Below are 20,352 nucleotides of genomic sequence, written 5' to 3'. Positions count from 1 at the left end.
ACTACCTCAGTAAATTTTTTAAAAGTAAAAAATGTTTATGTGACTCCTTGTTAAATATTTACAATCCCCAATAAATAAATAAATAAATAATAGGGCTGTAACTCAGAGGTAGAATTTTAATCCCCAGTACCAACACACACACACACACACACACACACACACACACACACACACACACGTATGCAAAAATATAAGGCAGTTCATAAATGAGTTATTTGAGGGGACCTAAATACTAAAACAATAGGAATTAGGGTATAATGTCATATGTACATAAAGCAGAATACCAAGGAGTAGTGTTTCACCTGGAAGATGTTTAATATGGAAAAAATGTTCAGAATATATACATCAAAGAGTTAAGACTTGCTCTGAACTTGAGCAATTCACTTATCTGTTACTTCACCTGCGAAGCTCAGGACCTTAAGAACCCTTACCTGAGTCTAGTTACTCATCATTTCTTCTATACAAAGATAATGAAAGTAGCTGCTGGGTTGGCAGCTATTTGCAGAAGTTTCAAAATATCTTATTTGAGGATTTACCAAAAGATGTTCTCAAAAGAGAAAGCAAATAAATCGTAAGAAAATGCCCGTTTTTTGTTTTTGTTTTCTCAGTGGCCTAATCTACTAGGTATTGGTTTGCTTGTTTTTGAGGACAAAGAGAGTACCCTCCTGAAGCTGGAAGTCTGGCGGAAGAAATCAATAACCATAAAAAAATGAGTAACCAATGACAACAGTCTTGAAAGATGAGCTCTCCCGGGAGGAAGGAAGTCTTCCACCGCATCATGTACACAAACAAGAAACTCAAGGAAAGAGACAGCTGACATACATAAACGAGGCATTATTTTGTGGTCTCTTCTGCAGCCGGGTTCTTCTGAGTCACACAAGTCCCCAGATGTCTGTGGACAGTGAAGGAGGGGTTGGGCGACACAGCACCCTCGTTGCCTTCGGAGTCGCATTGTGGTCGGGGCGATTTCAGGCGCATCCAAACACGGCTAAGAAACTGTGGGGAACCCGCAAACGCATACAGGGAACTTCATTGAGGACCCCAAAAGGGACAAGCGACAGGGTAGAACAGGCATCGCTAGGGCGCGCGGTTTCCCGCCAATCTTAGGAACCCAAGCATCCGAGGCCCCGCCCACACCCGCTGAGCGTGCTGGGAGTTTTGAGGGCGGGGAAACGTGGAACGCCTATCGATATCTCTGGAATAGATTACCGTACCCTGCGCCGCCGCCGTCTACACGCCGCAGCCTTCTAGGTCGCTCGCCGAGCGGTGGTGTCGGCAGCACTCCTTGATTCGCCAGCTTTGCAGGGAGGCTCGCAACCAGGTTCGCGCCGGAAATATGGTGCGTTGAATCCCGATGCTTGGAAGGTTTAGAGCGGAGGTCCGGTGACTGGGGGACAGTGATCCGCCCCTCTTGTCATCCTTGGGGCGGTCTGGGGCCACAGGACTTGGGAGCCCTAGCCAGCCGGAGGGCTCCGGCCGTGATTCAGCATCTCCGGCCTGGGCAGAAGAGTGGCGGTCGGTAGTCGGTGGGGCCTTTTCGCCAGGGTTTGTTTCACTTTCCACGCAGCCTCTAAAACTTCCTCCTCGGTCAGCTAGCCGAGTTCGCCTTCCTAGTTCCTTCAGTGGAGTAGATTCCGAGCGGTCTTCACTGCCCTCGTTGGGTGTGGGAGAGGAGAGGGACTTAACTCGGAGATCTCCCAGTACCGTCACTGCTGACTGGACCCCAGGATTTGTGCTCTTAGACCATGTCCTTTTTCCTGTTGTGTTCTGATTTGTCAGCCCCCTAGAGCTCTAGCATGAAAGGCCCGTTTCAATTCCTTTGTCCCGACGCCTAGTTACAGATGAGGAAACCTAGGCTGCAAAGGGGAAACGATGGAATCAGGGTTACAGTATAGGGCTCTGCCATTTCAGCAGTCAATCTTCTCACTCCCACAATTATTCTCATAAGTACTGACAGGCTTGCTTTAATGTCATTATGAGGTTATGGTTCTGCTATGGCCATTTGTATCCACCGCCAACTTCTTGGACATTTTTGTATTTATTCATTCATTGTGAATATTTATATGTATTACAGTGAGCTTTCAAAGATAAACCAGACATCCCGAATCATAATATATAGAAAGAGATGTGTAAAGAACCATAGGAGTGTGTGTTGGGGGAATTCTGGAGGGAAAAAGGGAGACTTTAAGAGGTAGACATTTGAGGTAGTTTAAAGAAAAGGAAGGAGCCGGGCGTGGTGGCTTACTCTTGTAATCCCAGGAATGGGGAGGCTGAGGCAGGAGGATTGTGGTTTGTGGACAGCCTCAGCTTCTTAATGAGGCTCTTTGCAACTCAGTGAGACCCTGTTTCAAAATAAAGAATAAAAAAGAGGGCTGAGGGTGTAGCTCAGAGATAGAATGCCCCTGGGTTTCATCCCCAGCACCGCAAAAAAAAAAAAAGGGGGGGGAAGGCTTTTGACCATTTGTTAGGGCCCGATATAAAAGATCAGCCTAAGTAAAGAAGAGAAGAAAAATGGGTGCACATGAAGTTTAGCACTTGCCCAAAGGGAGTGTTCTGGAGAGTAACAGAGTAGGATGTTGGGAAGATAGGAGCCTCTAATTGGCTCCTCCTTCCCCCACCAAATCATTTTCTTTTCTTTTTCAATGCATTACTAAATAGCCTAACATGTAGAACACTTAACACAGAGCCTTTCAGGAAAAATGAAGTTTTGTGTTTAGGGTGAAAGGTGGTTTGCCCAAGCTAACTTTTTAAATTTTTTATTTGATTAGGGAAGGAAGAATGTAAACAGTAAGGGTAAGTGGTAATGCCAGTGTTTAAGATTTTCAAGTTATCCATGTAAATGTAGATGTGTCTTGCAGCTGAGTAGAGTAATAATGTTTCAATGAGGTGGCATTAACAGAATTTCTTTCATATTGAATGGAAAAACATGCAAACACATTTCTTAGTGCTGAATTGGAATTTTTAATGTTCTTATATCAATAGGTCTTTTTTTTTTTTACTTTCAGTTTCGCAATCAGTATGACAATGATGTCACTGTTTGGAGCCCTCAGGTAAAACAATGTTTCATGCCCTTTCTGTGAAGAAAGTAGGTTTAAAAACTCGTGAGATTGTGCATTGGGTTTAAAAACTTGTGAGACTGGAGTCTGTGAGAAAATGCAGTATAATCGTTGTAGACATTCTTGGAACTTAAGTTTATAATTAAAGTAAGTTTTCTGGTTTTTAAAACAATCATTTGAAATTTAGCTTTGCTTTCCTGAGGCTTGGGAACTCTAATTTAAAATTTACAACAGGGTCTTCTAAGATGACTACAAGATATGTTATTTTTTTTTCTGTAGGGAAGGATTCATCAGATTGAATATGCAATGGAAGCTGTTAAACAAGGTTCAGCCACAGTTGGTCTAAAATCAAAAACCCATGCAGTGTTGGTTGCATTGAAGGTAAGTAAAGCAATGAATGCATTTTTTTTTAAGAAAATAGAACTACCAAATGTAAATTTCACTGCATAAACAACAAAGTTGTGAACTTATTTTTATATCTTATAATGTCTCTATTTAGAGGGCACAGTCTGAGCTTGCAGCTCACCAGAAAAAAATTCTCCATGTTGACAACCATATTGGTATCTCAATTGCTGGTCTAACTGCTGATGCTAGACTGTTATGGTAAGTCTGATCAAGTTAAGATTGTGACTCTGTAGTAGGTTTGGGTTAGTTACTAAGTATTTTCATTTCACAGTTCTTGTAGTGGTAACTAATAAAACTAGACATATTAACACTTTTGAGAGATTACTGGATAATGAGATACTTGTTAAAGCATGTATATTGTCTAAAGCCATGTATACCTAAGAATATCTTGACATTTTTGCCTAATATTTAGGGTTGAGCTGAATCATCCTTGCTTTCTTTAATACATCAGTGCTTATTAGACATTTTTTTTTGCAGAGCTCAATAGTGGATAATGTAAGATAGAAAGGTGACTCGGGGCCGATGGTGCTGTCACATGCTTGTAATCCCAGTATTTGGGAGGATGAGACAGGCGGATCACAGATTCATAGCCAGCCTTAGCAGTTTAGTGAGCCCCTCCACAACTTAGTGAGTCTTTGTTTCAAAATAAAGTACAAAGTAGGGCCAGGGGTAGAATGCCCCTGGCTCTATTCCCCAGTCCTGAAGAATAAAAAGAAAAGTGACTCAGACATGGATCTTCAAGGAAGATCTTCAAGGTCTTCAAGGAACTTAAAATCTAATTTGTCTATATAGGAAATAGAGGGTAAAAGGTGAATTTCTGTAAGCATCCAGAAGAGCTAGAGATTGTTTCTGGTCGGGAAGTGTTAGGTAAATGAAGAGGTGGAACTTTGAAACCACATTGAAGGAATTCTCACTTCATCACTTAATATTTAAGAGTGGACTTAAACACTCAATTTTTGCAGCATTTTCTTTTATAAGAGTATTGTTAAATAGCCTAACATGTGAAACACCTAACATAATGCCTTGAGGGAAGTATGTGAGAGTGTGTGTGGAGACTATGAGGTAGTTACAAAGATAACCTTTTAAATTCATGATTTGATTAAAAAAGAAAGAAAAATATAAACAGTAAGAATAAATGGTAAGATTTTGAAGTTATCCAGCCAGTTTTTTGTTCCTTTTTTTTTTTTTTTAAACCTAGGGGCCCCCTACTTCTGACTCCCCACCCCACCCCAGTCTTTTTTATTTTTTATTTTGAAACAGAGTCTTTCTAAATTAATATGTGCTGGCCTTGAACCTGCAAACTTGCAGTCTCAACTTCCCAAGTACTGGGATTGCAGGCATACATCACCAGACCTGCCCAGTCCCTTTCTCTCTGCAGCAGAATATGTAAAATATGAAGCCAAGCTCATGTGATCCCAGTATGTGGGAGGATAAGACAGTTCAAGACCACCCTTGACTAGTTAGTGAAACCCCATTTCAAAATAAAGCCAAACATGATGGTGCACAGTTGTAATCCCAGCACTTGGGAGCCTGAGACCCCAAGGAGAATTGTAGGTTTGAGGCCAGCCTCAGCAACTTAATGAATTAAAAAATAAAATAGGGCTGAGGGTGTAGCTCAGAGGTAGAGCACCCCTGGGTTCAGTCCCCAATACTACAAAAATTAATAGTAATAAGAATTTTAAAATTTTTAAAAAAGGAAAAGTATTAAACCCAGTCTGTCTAAAATATTGCTTTTCCAACATATAGTTTATATTAAAACTTTATTAATGAGATATTGTACATATTTTTGGCACTAAGTCTTTGAAATTTTGAGTGTATTTTGTATTTATATCTTGGTTTAGCTACTTTTAATCACTCAATAGCCACATGTGACTCGTGCTTGCCATACTGGACAATGCAAATTTAAACAGCCTTGGGAAATTGACTTAAAAATACTAAACAGATAGCTTGGCTCCTCTAGTCAGCACTTGATCATCAAGACCTGGGGTATTAGCCGGGCGTGATGGCACACCCTTGTAATCCCAGCACTTGGGAGACTGAGACAGGAGGATCGTTAAGATTCAAAGCCAGCCTCAGGTACTTAGTGAGGCTCTCAGCAACTTAGTGAGACCCTGTTTCCAAATAAAATATAAAATAGGTCTGGGAGTGTAGCCCGGAGGGAGAAGGCCCCTGGGTTTCATCCCCAATACCACACACACAAAAAAAGACCTGGGGTATGCAGATCTGTAGTCAAGTGCTTGCCAAGCATGGGCAAGTCCCTAGGTTCTATCTTTGGCACTGCAAAAAAGAAAAGAATTCCTTTGATTATCAGATGTGACATATACATCCTAGACAAAGCAACATGGAAAAAGAGCATACTATCTACTTCTTGTTGTTTATCTTCTAATAGTATGAATTGCTTTATTCCTTTTACCTTGCTTGAGTTTTTTTCCAAGTTTGACAGTGAGACTTAACAAACTAGTATGTAGTATCTCCTTTAGAAGAGAAGTAACATTGGGAGGAGCATGTAAAGATGCCCTCTGCTATGGATTTTACTTCTTGCCATTGCTCTGTTGGCTAAGTTTTAGTCTCAAGACCAAAAAAAAGCAGATTAGGTACTCTTGCTGGTTCAAGACCTAGAATTAAGACAAAATCTTGTTGGCTGGGTGTGGTGGTTTGTGCCTATAATCCTACTCGGAAGCTAAGGCAAGAAGATTGGGAGTCTGTGGCCAGCCTAGGAAGAATAAGAGATTGTTCTTTGTCTTTGTTTAGACTTCTCTCTTTTTTAAGTGACCTAAGACAAAGATTTTCTAGAACTAAGGAATCATTTTTAAAACTTAATGGCCTCACAAAAATACATTCTTGTGGTCATATCTTACCTTTCTGAGTTCCTTATATGGATGTGATCTATGAAAATGTTTGGAAGAAAGCCAAGTGAAATCAAAGAGCTTTACTTAGGTTGGATTAGATCTGTGTGATTTGACATTATCAATATTTATTTCTTTTTTAGTAATTTCATGCGCCAGGAGTGTTTGGATTCCAGATTTGTATTTGACAGACCACTTCCTGTGTCTCGTCTTGTCTCTCTAATTGGAAGCAGTATCCTTTTTTTATGTTAACATTTATAAATGTGAACTTTAAAGGGTTTTGGTACTTAATCCTTGTGTTATTTAGGAATATGTAATACCTAACATAGGTAAAGTTGTAAGAACCCTAAGATATTAAGTTGTTTTTGTAGTAGTTCTTATAAGGAGTTTTTTCAGACATAAGTAAGCTTGATTTTAAGAAAATTGTCCAAGCATCATTTTTAGAGAGGATTTAAAGTTTTTTTTAATTGGTTTTAGATGTCCCACAAAGCCCTGGACCCCTTATATCCAAAACAAATAAATGAGGTTTTATATGGGAAGAGAACATTGTGCTAGCATGTATTCTTGGGTGGTATAGAAAGTCAAACATATTTTTATATTGGACCAAAAAACATTGCTCTAATTTATTTTCTTCCTGTGGATTATACAACAATTAGGAAGAAGCTAGAGGTCTTCGTTAATAATGTTTGATTTTCAAATAAATATAAGCCAGGTGTGGTGATGCACACTTGTAATCCCAGTACAAGAGGGAGGCTGACACAAGAGGATCACAGGTTCGAAGTCAGCTTCAACAACGTAGCGAGGCCCTCTGCAACTTAGTGAGACTGTTTCCAGATAAGAAATAAAATTGGGTTGGGGGTATATCTTGGAGATAGAATGCTTCTGAGTTCAATCCCCAGTACTAAATTAAAAATATGGTTATACTTTATAATGTGATAGAACAAGCTCTTTAACTAGTTTAAGAAACCCAGATACCAACACAGCGGTATGGCCGGAGACCCTATGGTGTCGGACTGCTTATTGCTGGTTATGATGTAAGTTGATAGGTTGTTTTTATATTTTAATGTTTTTTAAAACTCACTAGAAATTTTTGTAATTTTTAGCTCAACCAAAGTCAGGAATTATGTGTTTTGTTTTTTTTTTCTTTGTAGGATATGGGCCCTCACATTTTCCAGACCTGTCCATCCGCTAACTATTTTGACTGTAGAGCTATGTCCATTGGAGCCCGTTCTCAATCAGCTCGTACTTACTTGGAGAGACACATGGCTGAGTTTATGGAGTGTAAGTAACAACTTTGCTTGGTTTTGGTTTTGTTTTGTTTCTTTCAGTCTTTATACAGTGAACAAATGTTGTATCCTAAACGACAAAAACTGTCAGCCTTACATAAAGTTTTTTCTTTTAAATTAAGCCCATGAAGTGTTTGTTTCTGTCATACATATTAGTTTTTACTCCTGATCACCACAGTAATTTCAATCACTAGTAGAACTCTTTGAAAATATGAATGTGTCCCCAATCTTAAAAATTTCTGATTCATTTGGGAACCATGTACTAGCTGCCATTTGTAAGTTCTCTTGACAACTTTTAGTGTTCTGTGATTCTATTCTTATTTTAAGTCACATAGATATTGCTGAATTAAGTAGTTCATAAACAAGTAAAAGGGGGGGTAGTAACAGGAAAGGAAGGTAAAAGATGTAAGTTAGAGCAGGTTTTTAAGTACTTTTCTTCTCATTGTAATGAGGGTTAGTATCAGGGATTTAACATTTTTGTTGGTTATCTTATAAGTTTTCTTGCAGCAATATAGTATTCCAAGAAGAAAATAGTGGACTCAATGAATATACAAAAAATAATGGTCATATTGGTATTACTTTTCAAAGCAACTGTGTTGTAGGATGATAATGGACTTAATATTAGGAAAACAGATTTCTAGGGCCAGATAACTTTGAGAAGTCGTGGATTAAAGCTTAACCTTTCAAATTATGATAATTGGGTTGAGGATTCCCAAGATCACCCCTAGATCCAGAAATTTAGGCTCAGGATTTAGCATGTACTTGTTCTCACAGCTAAGACAGATACATAAAGAGCTGGATCATTAGAGAGAAAAAAAAGACCAGAGCCCAGAGCAATCTATATGCAAGCTTCTTTATGCTCTTTCACTTCTTAGAAAGAGTCCCAGAGCATACTTATAGAGCATGCAGGTGATATTTCTGCCCAAGCAAACTCTTTAAGAAACTCAAGTTTCCAATGATTTATAAAAGACTGGTCTTAAAAGCACCCTTTGCCTACCACATTCCAAACTGGATATGAAAATTCATAAGGATTTCTATAGATTGAATCTACAGAAATTTGGGGATATACTGCTATTTTAATATCTCTCACTTAAGATGGGTCAGTTTACAACTCTGTGTGTGTGTGTGTGTGTGTGTGTGTGTGTGTGTGTGTGTGTGTGTGTTTTCCTAGGAATTGAACCCATTCTACCTCCAAGCTACATCCCCAGCCCTATTTTATTTTTATCTTGAAACAGGGATTTGCTAGGTTACTAAGAGTTTCCTTACATTACTAAGGCTGTCTTTGAACCTGTGATCCTCCTGTCTCAGGCTCCCAAGTACTGAGCTTACAGGTGTGTGCTACCATGCCCAACTTAATTTATAATCTTTTAAGTTTGTGATGGTGCAAAAATAATATGCATTCAGTAAAAACTGAACTTCATATTTTGAATTTTGCTATTTTCTGGGCTAGCAGTATGCATTAAGATGCTCTCATAAGGCAGCAGCAGTGAACCACAAGTCTCAGTCAGCCACAGAATCACAAGAGTAAACAACTGGTATTCTTCCATGTGCTGTGTTGCTAAGGTATACTTTTCAGCAGATTGGGTGTATCAAATGCATTTTTTACTTAAAACATACTCCGTTTAGGAATAAAGATAGTTTGTTTCCTCCTTCCCAACCTGGGTATGTTTTATTTCTTTTTCTTATCTAGTGCCCTTGTTAGAACCTTCAGTGCAGTGATGAGTAGACATGCTAAGGAGCAAATCTCCTAGTTAGCCCCTTACCTTAATGGGGAGCCTTCAGTCATTTACTATCGAGTACCATGCCAGCTGTGCATTTTTTGTAGATGCTCTTTAGTAGTGTAAGGAAGTTCCTTTCAGTTACTAGTTTGTTCAGTATTTTTCTTGTGTTAGAATTTCGAGTTTTATCACAGACTTTTTATGCATCTATTAAAGCAGTCATGCAGATTTTTTCCCTTTAGTCTATTAATGTAGTGTTACATTAATCAATATTATTAAAATAACTTTGCATTTTTGAAAAAAGTACCATTTGGGAAGTATATATAATCTTTTTTCAGTATTGATGGATTCCATTTATAGTATTTGGTTGGCATCTGTATTCATAAGGGATATTGATTTGTAGTTTTCTATAATGACTTTGTCAGGTTGTGGTGTCAGAGTAATACTGGCCACAGAATGAGTAGGAGACCGCTTTTATAAAGAGAAAGACAAAGGCTAAAATTGCAGAGAACACATTCTACAAAACTGGTTGCCATTTTTAAATCAGGATTTTAATTTAACCTAGTAAAAGAACAGGTCACATACAGTAACAAAATCTTGTATCCTCTCATTAAATAAAATAATAGTCACAATGTTATTGCTATTTAAAAATTTCATGAGAAATAACAATAAATTTTTTACATATAGGCAATTTAAATGAACTGGTTAAACATGGTCTGCGTGCCTTACGAGAAACACTTCCTGCAGAGCAGGACCTAACTACAAAGGTAAATATCATGTTTTTTAATTGTAGATATTAACAGTTCTTTATAAGAGCTTTTAATCTCTTACAAGCAGACTTGGAAGAAGGTCGCTTTGGCTTACTCTTTTCCTTTAATCTATTCTCTAAGTGAACTAATTTTGGAATTTTGTTTGTTTGTGGAACTGGAGATTAAACCCAGGAGAGAGTACTACCTCTGAGTGACACCCCAGCCCTAATTTATTAAAATTTTTTTAAATGACCCTGCTAAGTTCCTAATGCTGGCCTCAAACAATCTTTCTGTCTCAACTTCTCAAGTACTAGGATTACAGGTGTGTACCACCATGCCCAGCTTAAAATGTTCTTTTTTAAACACTTCTTATTGGTATAATACAGTAAGACCAGTAAGTGTGACAATGTCCTTTATTTATTTTTGAGCAGAGAGTCATCTTTGTATTATTAGTGAATAATAATAATAATACAAATAAATATATACTAAGCATTTACCATGTGCAAAATACTTTCTAAGCATTGAGAACAACAAAAAAATCTTTTGGCCTTCATTGAATATACAGTCATTTGGGGGGGGAGATAAAAAATATACAAAGTAATTTTTTTTTTCAGGTCTAGGATGGAAGCCAGGGGCATTCAAACTCCGAGCTACACCCCCTGCCCTATTTTTTATTCTTTATTTTGAAACAGGGTCTCACTAAGTTGTGGAGGGCCTCACTAAGTAGCTGAGGCTGTCCGTGAACTGCAGTCCAGTCTCAGCCTCCCAAATGCTCAGATTACAAGCATGTGCCACCACACTTGGCTCAAAGTAAATTATATAGTATAAGTTATATAGTATAAATGTATATAGTATAAATTATATGGTTTACTAGAAGATAATAAATGCTATGGAAAAAAATAAAACATGTTTAGGTGAAGGAAAATGATTTGGTACAAGCTGGATGTAGTGGCACACAAATGTAATCCCAGTACTTGGGAGGCTGAGTCAGGAGGATCACAGGTTTGAGGCCAGGCTCAGCAACTTAATGAGACACTTTTTCAAAATAAAATAGGGCTTGAAGCCAGACATAGTGGCACATGTTTGTAATCCCAGCACTTGGGAGGCTGAGACAGGAGGATCACATAGGTTCAAAGCCAGCCTCAGCTACTGAGTGAGGCCCTGTTTCCGAATAAAGTATGAAATAGGTCTGGGAGTATAGCTCGGAGGTAGAAAAGCTCCTGGGTTCTACCCCCAGTACCACAAAAAAAGTAAATAAATAAATGAAATAAAATAGGGCTGGGAGTATTAAGGCAATAGCTCTTAAGGGAGAATGCCTCTGAGTTCAACCCTCCATACCATATTACAAAAAAAAAAAATAGTGTGGTAGATGTCATTTAAAGGAGGGTTAGCAGACACAATGGCATATGCCTGTGATTCAAACTCTTTGGGAGGCTTAGGCAGGAGGATTGTGGGTTCAGAGCTAGTCTAGGAAACTTAGCAAGTCCCTGTCTCAAAAGTGAATCAAAGCCGGGCGAGGTGGCGCACGCTTGTAATCCCAGCATTCGGGAGGCTGAGACCGGAGGATCACGGTTCGCAGACAGCCTCAGCTACTTAGTGGGGCCCTCTGCAACTCAGTGAGACCCGGTTTCAAAATAAAGAATAAAAAATAGGGCAGGGGGTGTAGCTCGGAGGTCAAATGCCCCTGGGTTCCATCCCCAGGCCCGCAAAAAATAAAAATAAATCAAGTATGGTGATCAGCCAGGTATGTTACAGATCTGTAGTACCAGCTATTTGAGAGGTTGAGGTGGGAGGATCAGTTGAGCCCACAAGTTCAAGACAGGTTCAAAAATATAGTGAGACCCTGTCCCTCGAAAATAATAAAGTGGGTTGATCAAGCATGGCCTAACCAAGAAAGTAAAATTTGAGGAAAACCTCTAAAGGAAGGGAGCTGTGAAGATGCCTCGAGCAAGATTATTCGAGGGAATGCTAGTACAAAGACCTTGAGACCAGAATGTTCACAGTATTCCACACACACAGGAGGCCAGTGAGAAAGAAGGAGAGGAGAAGGGAAACCACCAAGAGATGGAAGTGACGCCAGACTGTGTGTCCTATAAGCCACTGTAGTTACTTTGCATTTTACTCTGAGTGGGCTATTGAAGCAGAGGAATACCATGATGTGGTTTACATTTTAAGAAACCTAGGTGAGCTAGACATAGTGGCACATGCTTGTAATCCCTGCGGTTGGGAGGCTGAGACAGGAGGATCACACATGTTCGAAGCCAGCCTCAGCTACTTAGTGAGGCTTTCAGCAACTTAGTGAGACCCTGTTTCCAAATAAAATAGAAAATAGGTCTGGGAGTATAGCCCGGAGGTAGAAAGCCTCTGGGTTCCACCCCCAGTACCACTAAAAAAAAAAAAAAGAAAAGAAAGAAAGCTAGGTGGAATTTTGATAACAAATTATAGTGGAAGGAGGGGGTGAAAATAGTTTTATGGCCATCACAGCCATTTAGGAAAGAGGTGATGATTCTAACAGGGTCTCAGAAATGATAAATTTAATTTTAAATGTGTTTTGAAATTAGAGCCAAAAAAAAAAATTTGCTAACAGCCAGGCATGGTGGCACACCCTTGTAATCCCAGGAGGGATTACAGGAGGATTACTGTTCGCAGGCAGCCTCAGCTACTTAGTGAGGCCCTTTGCAACTCAGTGAGACCCTGTTTCAAAATAAAGAATAAAAAATAAGTCTGGGGGTGTAGTTTAGAGGTAGAATGCCCCTGGGTTCCATCCCCACAGTACTGGGGGGGGAAATTTGTTAACAAACTTTTAAGGGAGGGGTCTTCAAGGTTTTTGACCTGATCAATTGAAAGGAAAGATTTATGATTTGCTGAGATGGAGAAGAAATTGGAAAGAATTTGTTTGGGGAGTAAGAGCTGAGAAAAAAGTCAGTTTGGGACATGTTAAATTTGAAATGCCTATTTTTCCGATTGGCAATATAGAATAAGCAGTTGTCAACACCCCCTGACTTCCATGGGAGTGGTCTAGTGTGGAGATTAAATTATGGAATCAAATAGACAGTCATTTTGAGGAGTAGGCCAAAGACACTAACCTTTTGAAGACTGAGAGGTTACTGAAGAAACTAAGAAAGATGGCCAGAGAAATAAGTAGGAAACTTGGAAAACAAGGCATCTGCAAGTGAAGAAACTTCCAGGAAGGGAATTGAAAACTGCTAATAGATCAAGTAGAGTGTGGATTGAGAGCTAACGAGATTAGCAATGAGGCTGTCACTCAGGACTTAACGGGACTTATGATTAGTGGGACTGAAGCCTGATGCTGGGATCTGGAGAGAGTGAGAAGAGAAGAACTGGAGGCAGCTCTTTGGTTAGACTAGAAGAGGATGTAGTAAAGGATTGTTCATTGTATTTTTTTAAAGATGGGAGAAAGTATGTCGTATTTGTTCCATGGTTATAAGAAAAATCTGATGTAAAGGAAAGTATTTATATAGAGAAATATGGGAAAAAAAACAGCCACAGCACCATTCTGTAACAGTAAATAAATAGAAAGGTTGGCATTACTAGCCTGGGCAACTTAGTGAAGCCTGTCTCAAAATAAAAAGGGCTGGGGATGTAGTTTAGTTGTATAGCACCCTTGCGTTCAAACCCTAGTACCACAAAAGGGTGGGGGGTGGCCTTAGAGAAGAGTTTGGACAGTTTATTTATAATAACATGAAGGGAGAGATCCTAGAGGTTAGTTATTGCAAAGAGCAGAGATAGTAGGAGCTTGTGAGAATTCTCTTCCAATTGTGTCTGTTTTCTCTGAAATAGGAATAAAGTTTTCCTATTTCTCCTTACATCAAAGATTACATCTTTGATGTAAGGAGAATGCAGAATACAGAGTTGTCAAAGAAAAGAAGAAATTGAATGATATAGGAGCCAGAATATTATTATCCAGAATGAAGCCACTAAGACCTACTTGAGGTTAATCATTAAAGTGACATTGTCAGCGATATAAAGCCATTTTGTTATAATTATTGGATAATTATTATAGTTCACGTGTCTTTTTAAAATAATATTTTCAAGGCTGGGCAAAAGAACCAAGTATATAACCCCAGTGCTTGGGAGGCTGAGACAGGAGGATCGCACAGGTTCAAAGCCAGCCTCAGCTACTTAATGAGACCCTGTTTCCAAATAAAGTATAAAATAGGTCTGGGAGTATAGCCCGAGGTAGAAAAGCCCCTGGGTTCCACCCTCAGTACCAAATAAATAAATAAATAAATAAATAATAAAAAATAATGTTTCTAGATGACATAAACCTTTGGGGTTACTTGTAATAACCAATAGTGAATAAAATTTAAAAATGAAAAGAGCCTACAAGTTTCCTTCTCTATATATGTAAGTAGTTTTGTTTTTGTGTGTATTACTGAGAATTGAACCCAGGGCATTCTCCCACTGAGCTACACTGCCAGTAATATTTTACTTTTCTTTTTGAAACAGGGTCTCACTAATTTGCTGCGGCTAGCCTCAAACCTGCAGTCTTCCTGTCTCAGCCTTTCAAGTACTGGAATTACAGGCTTGCACCACCATGACAGGCATAAGGAATTTTTAAAGTCTTAAATACAAGTGCTTATACTTTTTTCACCCAACATTTTATCATACACATTTTTCTGACCTAAATTCTTTACTTTTTTATTTTCACTCTTTCCTCCCTTAGAATGTTTCTATTGGAATCGTTGGTAAAGACTTGGAGTTTACAATCTATGATGATGATGATGTGTCTCCATTCCTGGAAGGTCTTGAAGAGAGACCACAGAGGAAGGCACAGGTATGTAATTAATCATAACGCAAGAGGTTTTCGTTCTCTTCTAAGATACTGTTCCTGTCACAACTCTGTGATTTACCATTTTTGTCTTTAGTTACTAAGATAGGCCCATAATTCAAATGGCAATAGGAAAATTAAGAACCAAGTAAGCTAGACGTGGTAGCGCATGCTTGTAATCCCAGCATTTGGGAGGCTGAGACAGGAGGATCTGGGTTCACAGACAGCCTCAGCTACTTAGTGAGGCCCTTTGCAACTCAGTGAGACCCTATTTCAAAATAAAGAATAGAAAATAGGGCTGGGGGTAGAGCTTGGAGGTAGAATGCCCCTGGGTTCCATTCCCAGTACTACACAAGAACCAAGTAAAGTAAAATCTTGAAGAACAGCAATCTCTATGAACACAAAAAGGGAGAAGAGTTAATGATTTGGTTATCTATTGCTATGTAATAAACTGCCTCCAAAATAATAAACTACAAGTTTAAAACACCAAACATTACTATCACAATTCTGTTGCTCAGCTAGATGGTTCTTTTGCTGGTTTTTTTTTTTTGGGGGGGGGTATTACAAGTGCTGCAGTTGGATGTGTGGGTGGGGCTGGAATAGCCAAGATGACTTTACTTATATGTCATCTTTACTCACCTGATAAGTATCTTAGAAGGGCACTAGTTGGCTGGATCCTGGCTAGAGTGTTTGTGCCTCTGTCTGTGTAGTGTCAGGGTCTCTCCTTCAGCTGGTCCTCTAGCTGGGTGGCAACTCAGATCTTGCAAGAGCTTAAAAGTGTAAACTACAGCCATTCTTGCAGCTAAGACCAAGGACTGGCACAGCATCACTTCTGCACATCCTGTTAATAGAAACAAGTCACTGGGTCAGATCACATTCTTGTGAGTGGGAACTGTCTTGAAGATGTTTTCATCGGGGCCAGCTTTGAACACTAAATTGGCTCTTCATAGTGGCAGAAGCATTGAGAAATGTTGGTGGAAAAAAATAAAAATTTTAAGAATGGAATTTTATGTAAACTTGGTTATATTATTGGATATAAGGGAGGCTTTTAACTTTGGAGCTTGACAAAGTATGGTAAAGTAGAATTGTTCAGTGATTTTTAGGTATTCAAAAATGAAATATATATATATATATATATATATATATATCAGTACTGAGGATTGAACCCAGAGGCATTCAACCTCTGAGCTCCATCCCCAGCCCTATTTTTATTCTTTATTTTGAAACAGTGTCTCACTAAATTGCAGAGGGCTTCACTAAGAAGCTAAGGCTGTGTGAACCTGGGATCCTCTCCTGGCCTTGGTCCAAGTATTGGGATTACAAGCATGCACCACCATGTCTGGCTAATAGATATTTTTAAAATATTTATTCTGAAATTGAGTATCCAAGATACTTCCTAATCCTTTTTCCTCATTTATTTATAATGCAATAGTTGTGATTAGGAGTGTATGTTGATCAAGTACTCATTTTATATCTTTTCTTTTCTCTTCCCTGTTAAGCCTGCGCAACCTGCTGATGAACCTGCAGAAAAGGCTGATGAACCCATGGAACATTAAGTGATCGGGGTGTCTGCATCTGTATTGTCATACATGTGAGAAAGCAGGAGCACATATGATGAGAGTAGTCTATACTTTGAACCAAAAGATGCAGTGGTGGAATGGTATGTTTTAGGAATCAGTCCAGATGTGAGTTTTTTTCCAAGAAACCTCCCTAAAACCATATAATGGGGTGCATTTTTCTTTGAGAGGGTCTATATAATCATTTTCTAGAAAGTATAGGTATACCAATGTTTTTATATGAAGAAAATAGTGTCTTTGCGGTTTTAAAGACAACTGTGAAATAAAATTGTTTCACCTCCTGGTGTTCTGGTTTTTGTTTATCAAGTAGCTTCAACTATAAATAGTAGTCCAGGATTACAATTGCCATGTTTGCCACATTATATTATCTTGTTTTTAGTGATCTGTAAAAGTGTTTTCTACTACCGCAACCCTATAACAGTTTTCCAGTATATGGACTGGCTACTTGAAAATCCATGGAGATTTGGCTCTGAATATAAATTCTGATTAAACCTAAGAACTCCCAAACATGTTGGCACATACCTATAATCCCAGCTACTTAGGAAGCTAAGGTGGAAGGACTACAAATTCAAGGCCACCCAACAATTTAGCTAGACCTTGACCCAAAAATAAAAAGGAAAGCTGGGCATGGTGGTGCATGCTCTTAATCCCAGCATTGGGGAGGCTGAGACAGGAGGATCATGGGTCGCGGCCAGCCTCAGCTACTTAGGCCCTTTGCAACGCAGTGAGACTCTGTTTCAAAATAAAGAATAAAAAAAGAATAAAAAAAAAGAATAAAAGGTGGCGCACGCTTGTAATCCCCGCGCTTGGGAGGCAGAGACAGGATCGCGCAGGTTCGAAGCCAGCCGCGGGCGCTGGCTTAGGAGACCCTGTTTCCAAATATATAAAAATAGGTCTGGGAGTGTAGCCCGGAGGTAGAAGGGCTTCCAGGAACCCCAGTACTACCAAAAAAAAAAAAAAAAAGAATAAAAAATAGGACTGGGAGCCTACCTTGGAGGTAGAATGCCCTTGGTTCCATCCTTAGTACCTCAATAAAAATAAAAAATAAAAAGGAACTGGGTGTGGTGGCATGTGTCTGTAATCCCAGTACTTGGGAGGCTAAAACAGGAAAATTGCAGGTTTAAGGGCAGCCTCAGCAAGTGGTTATAAACCTAGCAAGACCCCATTTCCAAGTAAAAATAAAATAAGGCTGGAGGTATAACTCAGAGGTAGAATGCCCTTGGGTTCAATTCCCAGTACCACACACACACTAAAAGATAAAAAGTGCTAATGATAGAGCTCGGGGATAAAACACCCCCTGGGCCCAGTCCCCAGTACCAAAAACAACTTAAGAAACTACTGTTTCCCAACAACAAGCATAGATGGGCAGTTTGGGCATAGCCCACTGTAGGCCCTGGGTTTGATTTCCAGCACCAAACACACACATATGTATAAGAAAGCTTGTTAAAGTGTGAACAGTTTTTCTGTCCAATCAGAGGATGACAGTAGTTACAGCTCTGGACTCACTTTTAAACTGTTGCAAAAATTAAAAAAGGCACATTTAAATTCAAATCTCTTCTCCTGCCCAATTCCACTCCAGCATAATCTGTAGGTTGCCTTCTATTATTTCTATGAGCTATGTGCACAGGTATTGCAGAGCAGGTTTTTTTGTTTGTTTGTTTGTTTGTTTGGTACTGGGGGTGGAACCCAGGGGCTTTCTGCTTCTGGGATATCCCCCCAGACCTATTTTATATTTTATTTGGAAACAGGGTCTCACTGAGTTGCTGATAGCCTAAGTAGCTGAGGCTGGCTTTGAACCTGCGCGATCCTCCTGTCTCAGCCTCCCAAGTGCGGGGATTACAAGCATGCGCCACCACGCCTGGCTTGCAGAGCAGTTTTAATCTTAGACCATGTAAGATGAAATTAGAGGAAATATTTTGCTGCTATTAAAGCCTAAGTCCCCCCACCCCACCAAGGTAGCAAATCTTCCAAGAAAGGAAAGTTAATAAATACTAGACTAGATTTTAGAACTTTCTAATAATTAGCTGTTATTGGCTTTGGGCAAGTCATTTAGCCCTATTTTAAGGAAGTCCATTGGAGAATTATTGAAGGGAGAATTTATGATAGCTTATAAACTCAAAAATGTATAAAATACTAAGTTTTCTTTTTCAGGTTTCCTCAAATTTAAGAAGCCTTAGTTGTTTCAATCTTTGTGACTTGAAAGGAAAATGGTAAAGGAACTGGCAACCTTGTTAAAGAAAAAAACCTAAGAATTGGAATGTGTGAGATGTCAGTGTCTGCTCTGGAAGTAGCCTGAAGGATCTACCACTTAAACTTGAGAGTAGTCCACAAGTACTTTATGGCTTTGGAACCACAGTGGAATTGCATCAAATATATGACTTTCAGCCAGTCATGGTGGTGCATGCCTGTGCACCTCAGTACTTGGAAAGCTGAGACAGGAGGATTGCAGGTCCATGGCTAGCCTCAGCAATTTAGTGAGGCCCTCAGCAACATAATGAGACCTTGTTTCAAAATAAAAATAAGTCTGGGGGTGTTGCTCAGAGGTAGGACACCCCTGGGTTCAATCGCTAGTACCACACATACACACAAGAAAATCAGTGAACAGAGGTTCTAATACCATAGTCTAGGGAGGAAACAAGTAGGCAGTTAATTTTCTCTTTTCTCAGGTCTTTTCCCCTATGTTTAACATTGGGTGGCTGGCTGCTGAGTGATTCTGTTTCAAGGTGAAGGTGAAGATGTGTGTGTGTGTGTGTGTGTGTGTGTGTGTGTGTGTGTGTTGTGTGTAAGGGATTGATCTTAGCTGAAACTCAGCTGAAAAGCAAAACATTGGTCTGTTACTTTGGGGGCAATTTTAGTAATTTTTGAATATGTAATTTTTAGTCTTATATACGTTATTTATTTATTTATTTATTTATTTATTTTGTATTGGGGCTTGAATCCAGGAGCAAATCTACCTTTTAGTTACACCTCAAGTCCTTTTTATTTTCTATTTTGAAACAGGGTCTTGCTAAGTTGTTAGACCTGGCCACCAAACTGCAATCCTCTTCTCTCAGCTTCCCAACTCTACTGGGTTTACAGGCATGTATCACCGTGCCTGGCTTGGACACTGACTTTAGAACTTAAAATTTTCCCCACCCCAATGAGACTCACTCCATTGTATTACAAAGTTCACTGTCATGTCTTTTATGTTTTGTCCAGTCTATTGTACTCAGTTTTTCCATTTAGTCTGTGTTGAATGATTATAAATAGATTGCTAAAGTCTTACAAACCCTATCACTTTCAGGTAAAGATAGCAATTCACCTGGAATTTACTGAGCACTGGGTCAGCTGTCTGCTGAGTGATTCTGTTTGAAGATGAAGAGTGTGTTGGGGGCGAGGGAGTCTTTTTGGCTGGAACTCAGCTAAAAAGCAAAACACTGGTCTGTATTGCATCTGTATGTGTAGCTCTGAAGAACCAGCATGGTTAAAAAGAAAAGGCCATAAAATAGATGATAAGACCCAGGTCCTAATCCTAGCTCTTTTAGTGTTTGACCATTGTATGATTTGAGGCAAACCTCTTTTCTTTAGGCCTTGATTTTCCAGACTTCTCAATATTGATGATTCTTTATACATGACAGAGTCTTTGCACTCACTTAAATTATAATTTTAGAGCATTCAAAATATATAATTAAATGCTAGAGTAAAAAATTCTAAAACATAAGTGCATTTTATAACAAGTTAGAATTGGTGAGGCCATATAAAATACATAGCAATACATACCCTACCAGTGATGCTTAGGTGCAAACCTAAAATGCCTTTTTTTTTCTATTTTAATAATTTCCTTGCCAGGTGTGGTGGTGCATGCTTGTAATCCCAGCATTTGGGAGGCTAAAAGGAGGATCTCAGTTCATGGGCAGCCTCAGCTACTTAGGCCGTTTGCAACT

At 39.2% G+C, this 20,352-nt stretch overlaps 1 protein-coding gene across 1 annotated transcript; it reads left to right on the top strand.

The window, feature by feature from the left end:
* Positions 1-1,983: 1,983 nt before the first annotated feature.
* PSMA1 (proteasome 20S subunit alpha 1) lies at positions 1,984-16,408 on the top strand (the record flags this gene model as incomplete). The annotated part of the gene is made up of 10 exons (XM_080690253.1): positions 1,984-2,034; positions 3,006-3,050; positions 3,336-3,437; positions 3,556-3,659; positions 6,451-6,539; positions 7,271-7,341; positions 7,459-7,588; positions 9,999-10,078; positions 14,748-14,858; positions 16,352-16,408. 10 exons carry the CDS (start codon positions 1,984-1,986, stop codon positions 16,406-16,408), a joined length of 840 nt encoding a protein of 279 aa, XP_080546379.1.
* Positions 16,409-20,352: the final 3,944 nt, after the last annotated feature.

This window comes from Muscardinus avellanarius, assembly GCF_963383645.1.
Source record: "Muscardinus avellanarius genome assembly, chromosome: 1".
In the NCBI taxonomy this organism is placed as follows: Eukaryota; Metazoa; Chordata; class Mammalia; order Rodentia; family Gliridae; genus Muscardinus; species Muscardinus avellanarius.
Note: the sequence above shows the minus strand (reverse complement) of the source record. Positions and strands in the feature narration are given on the sequence as shown.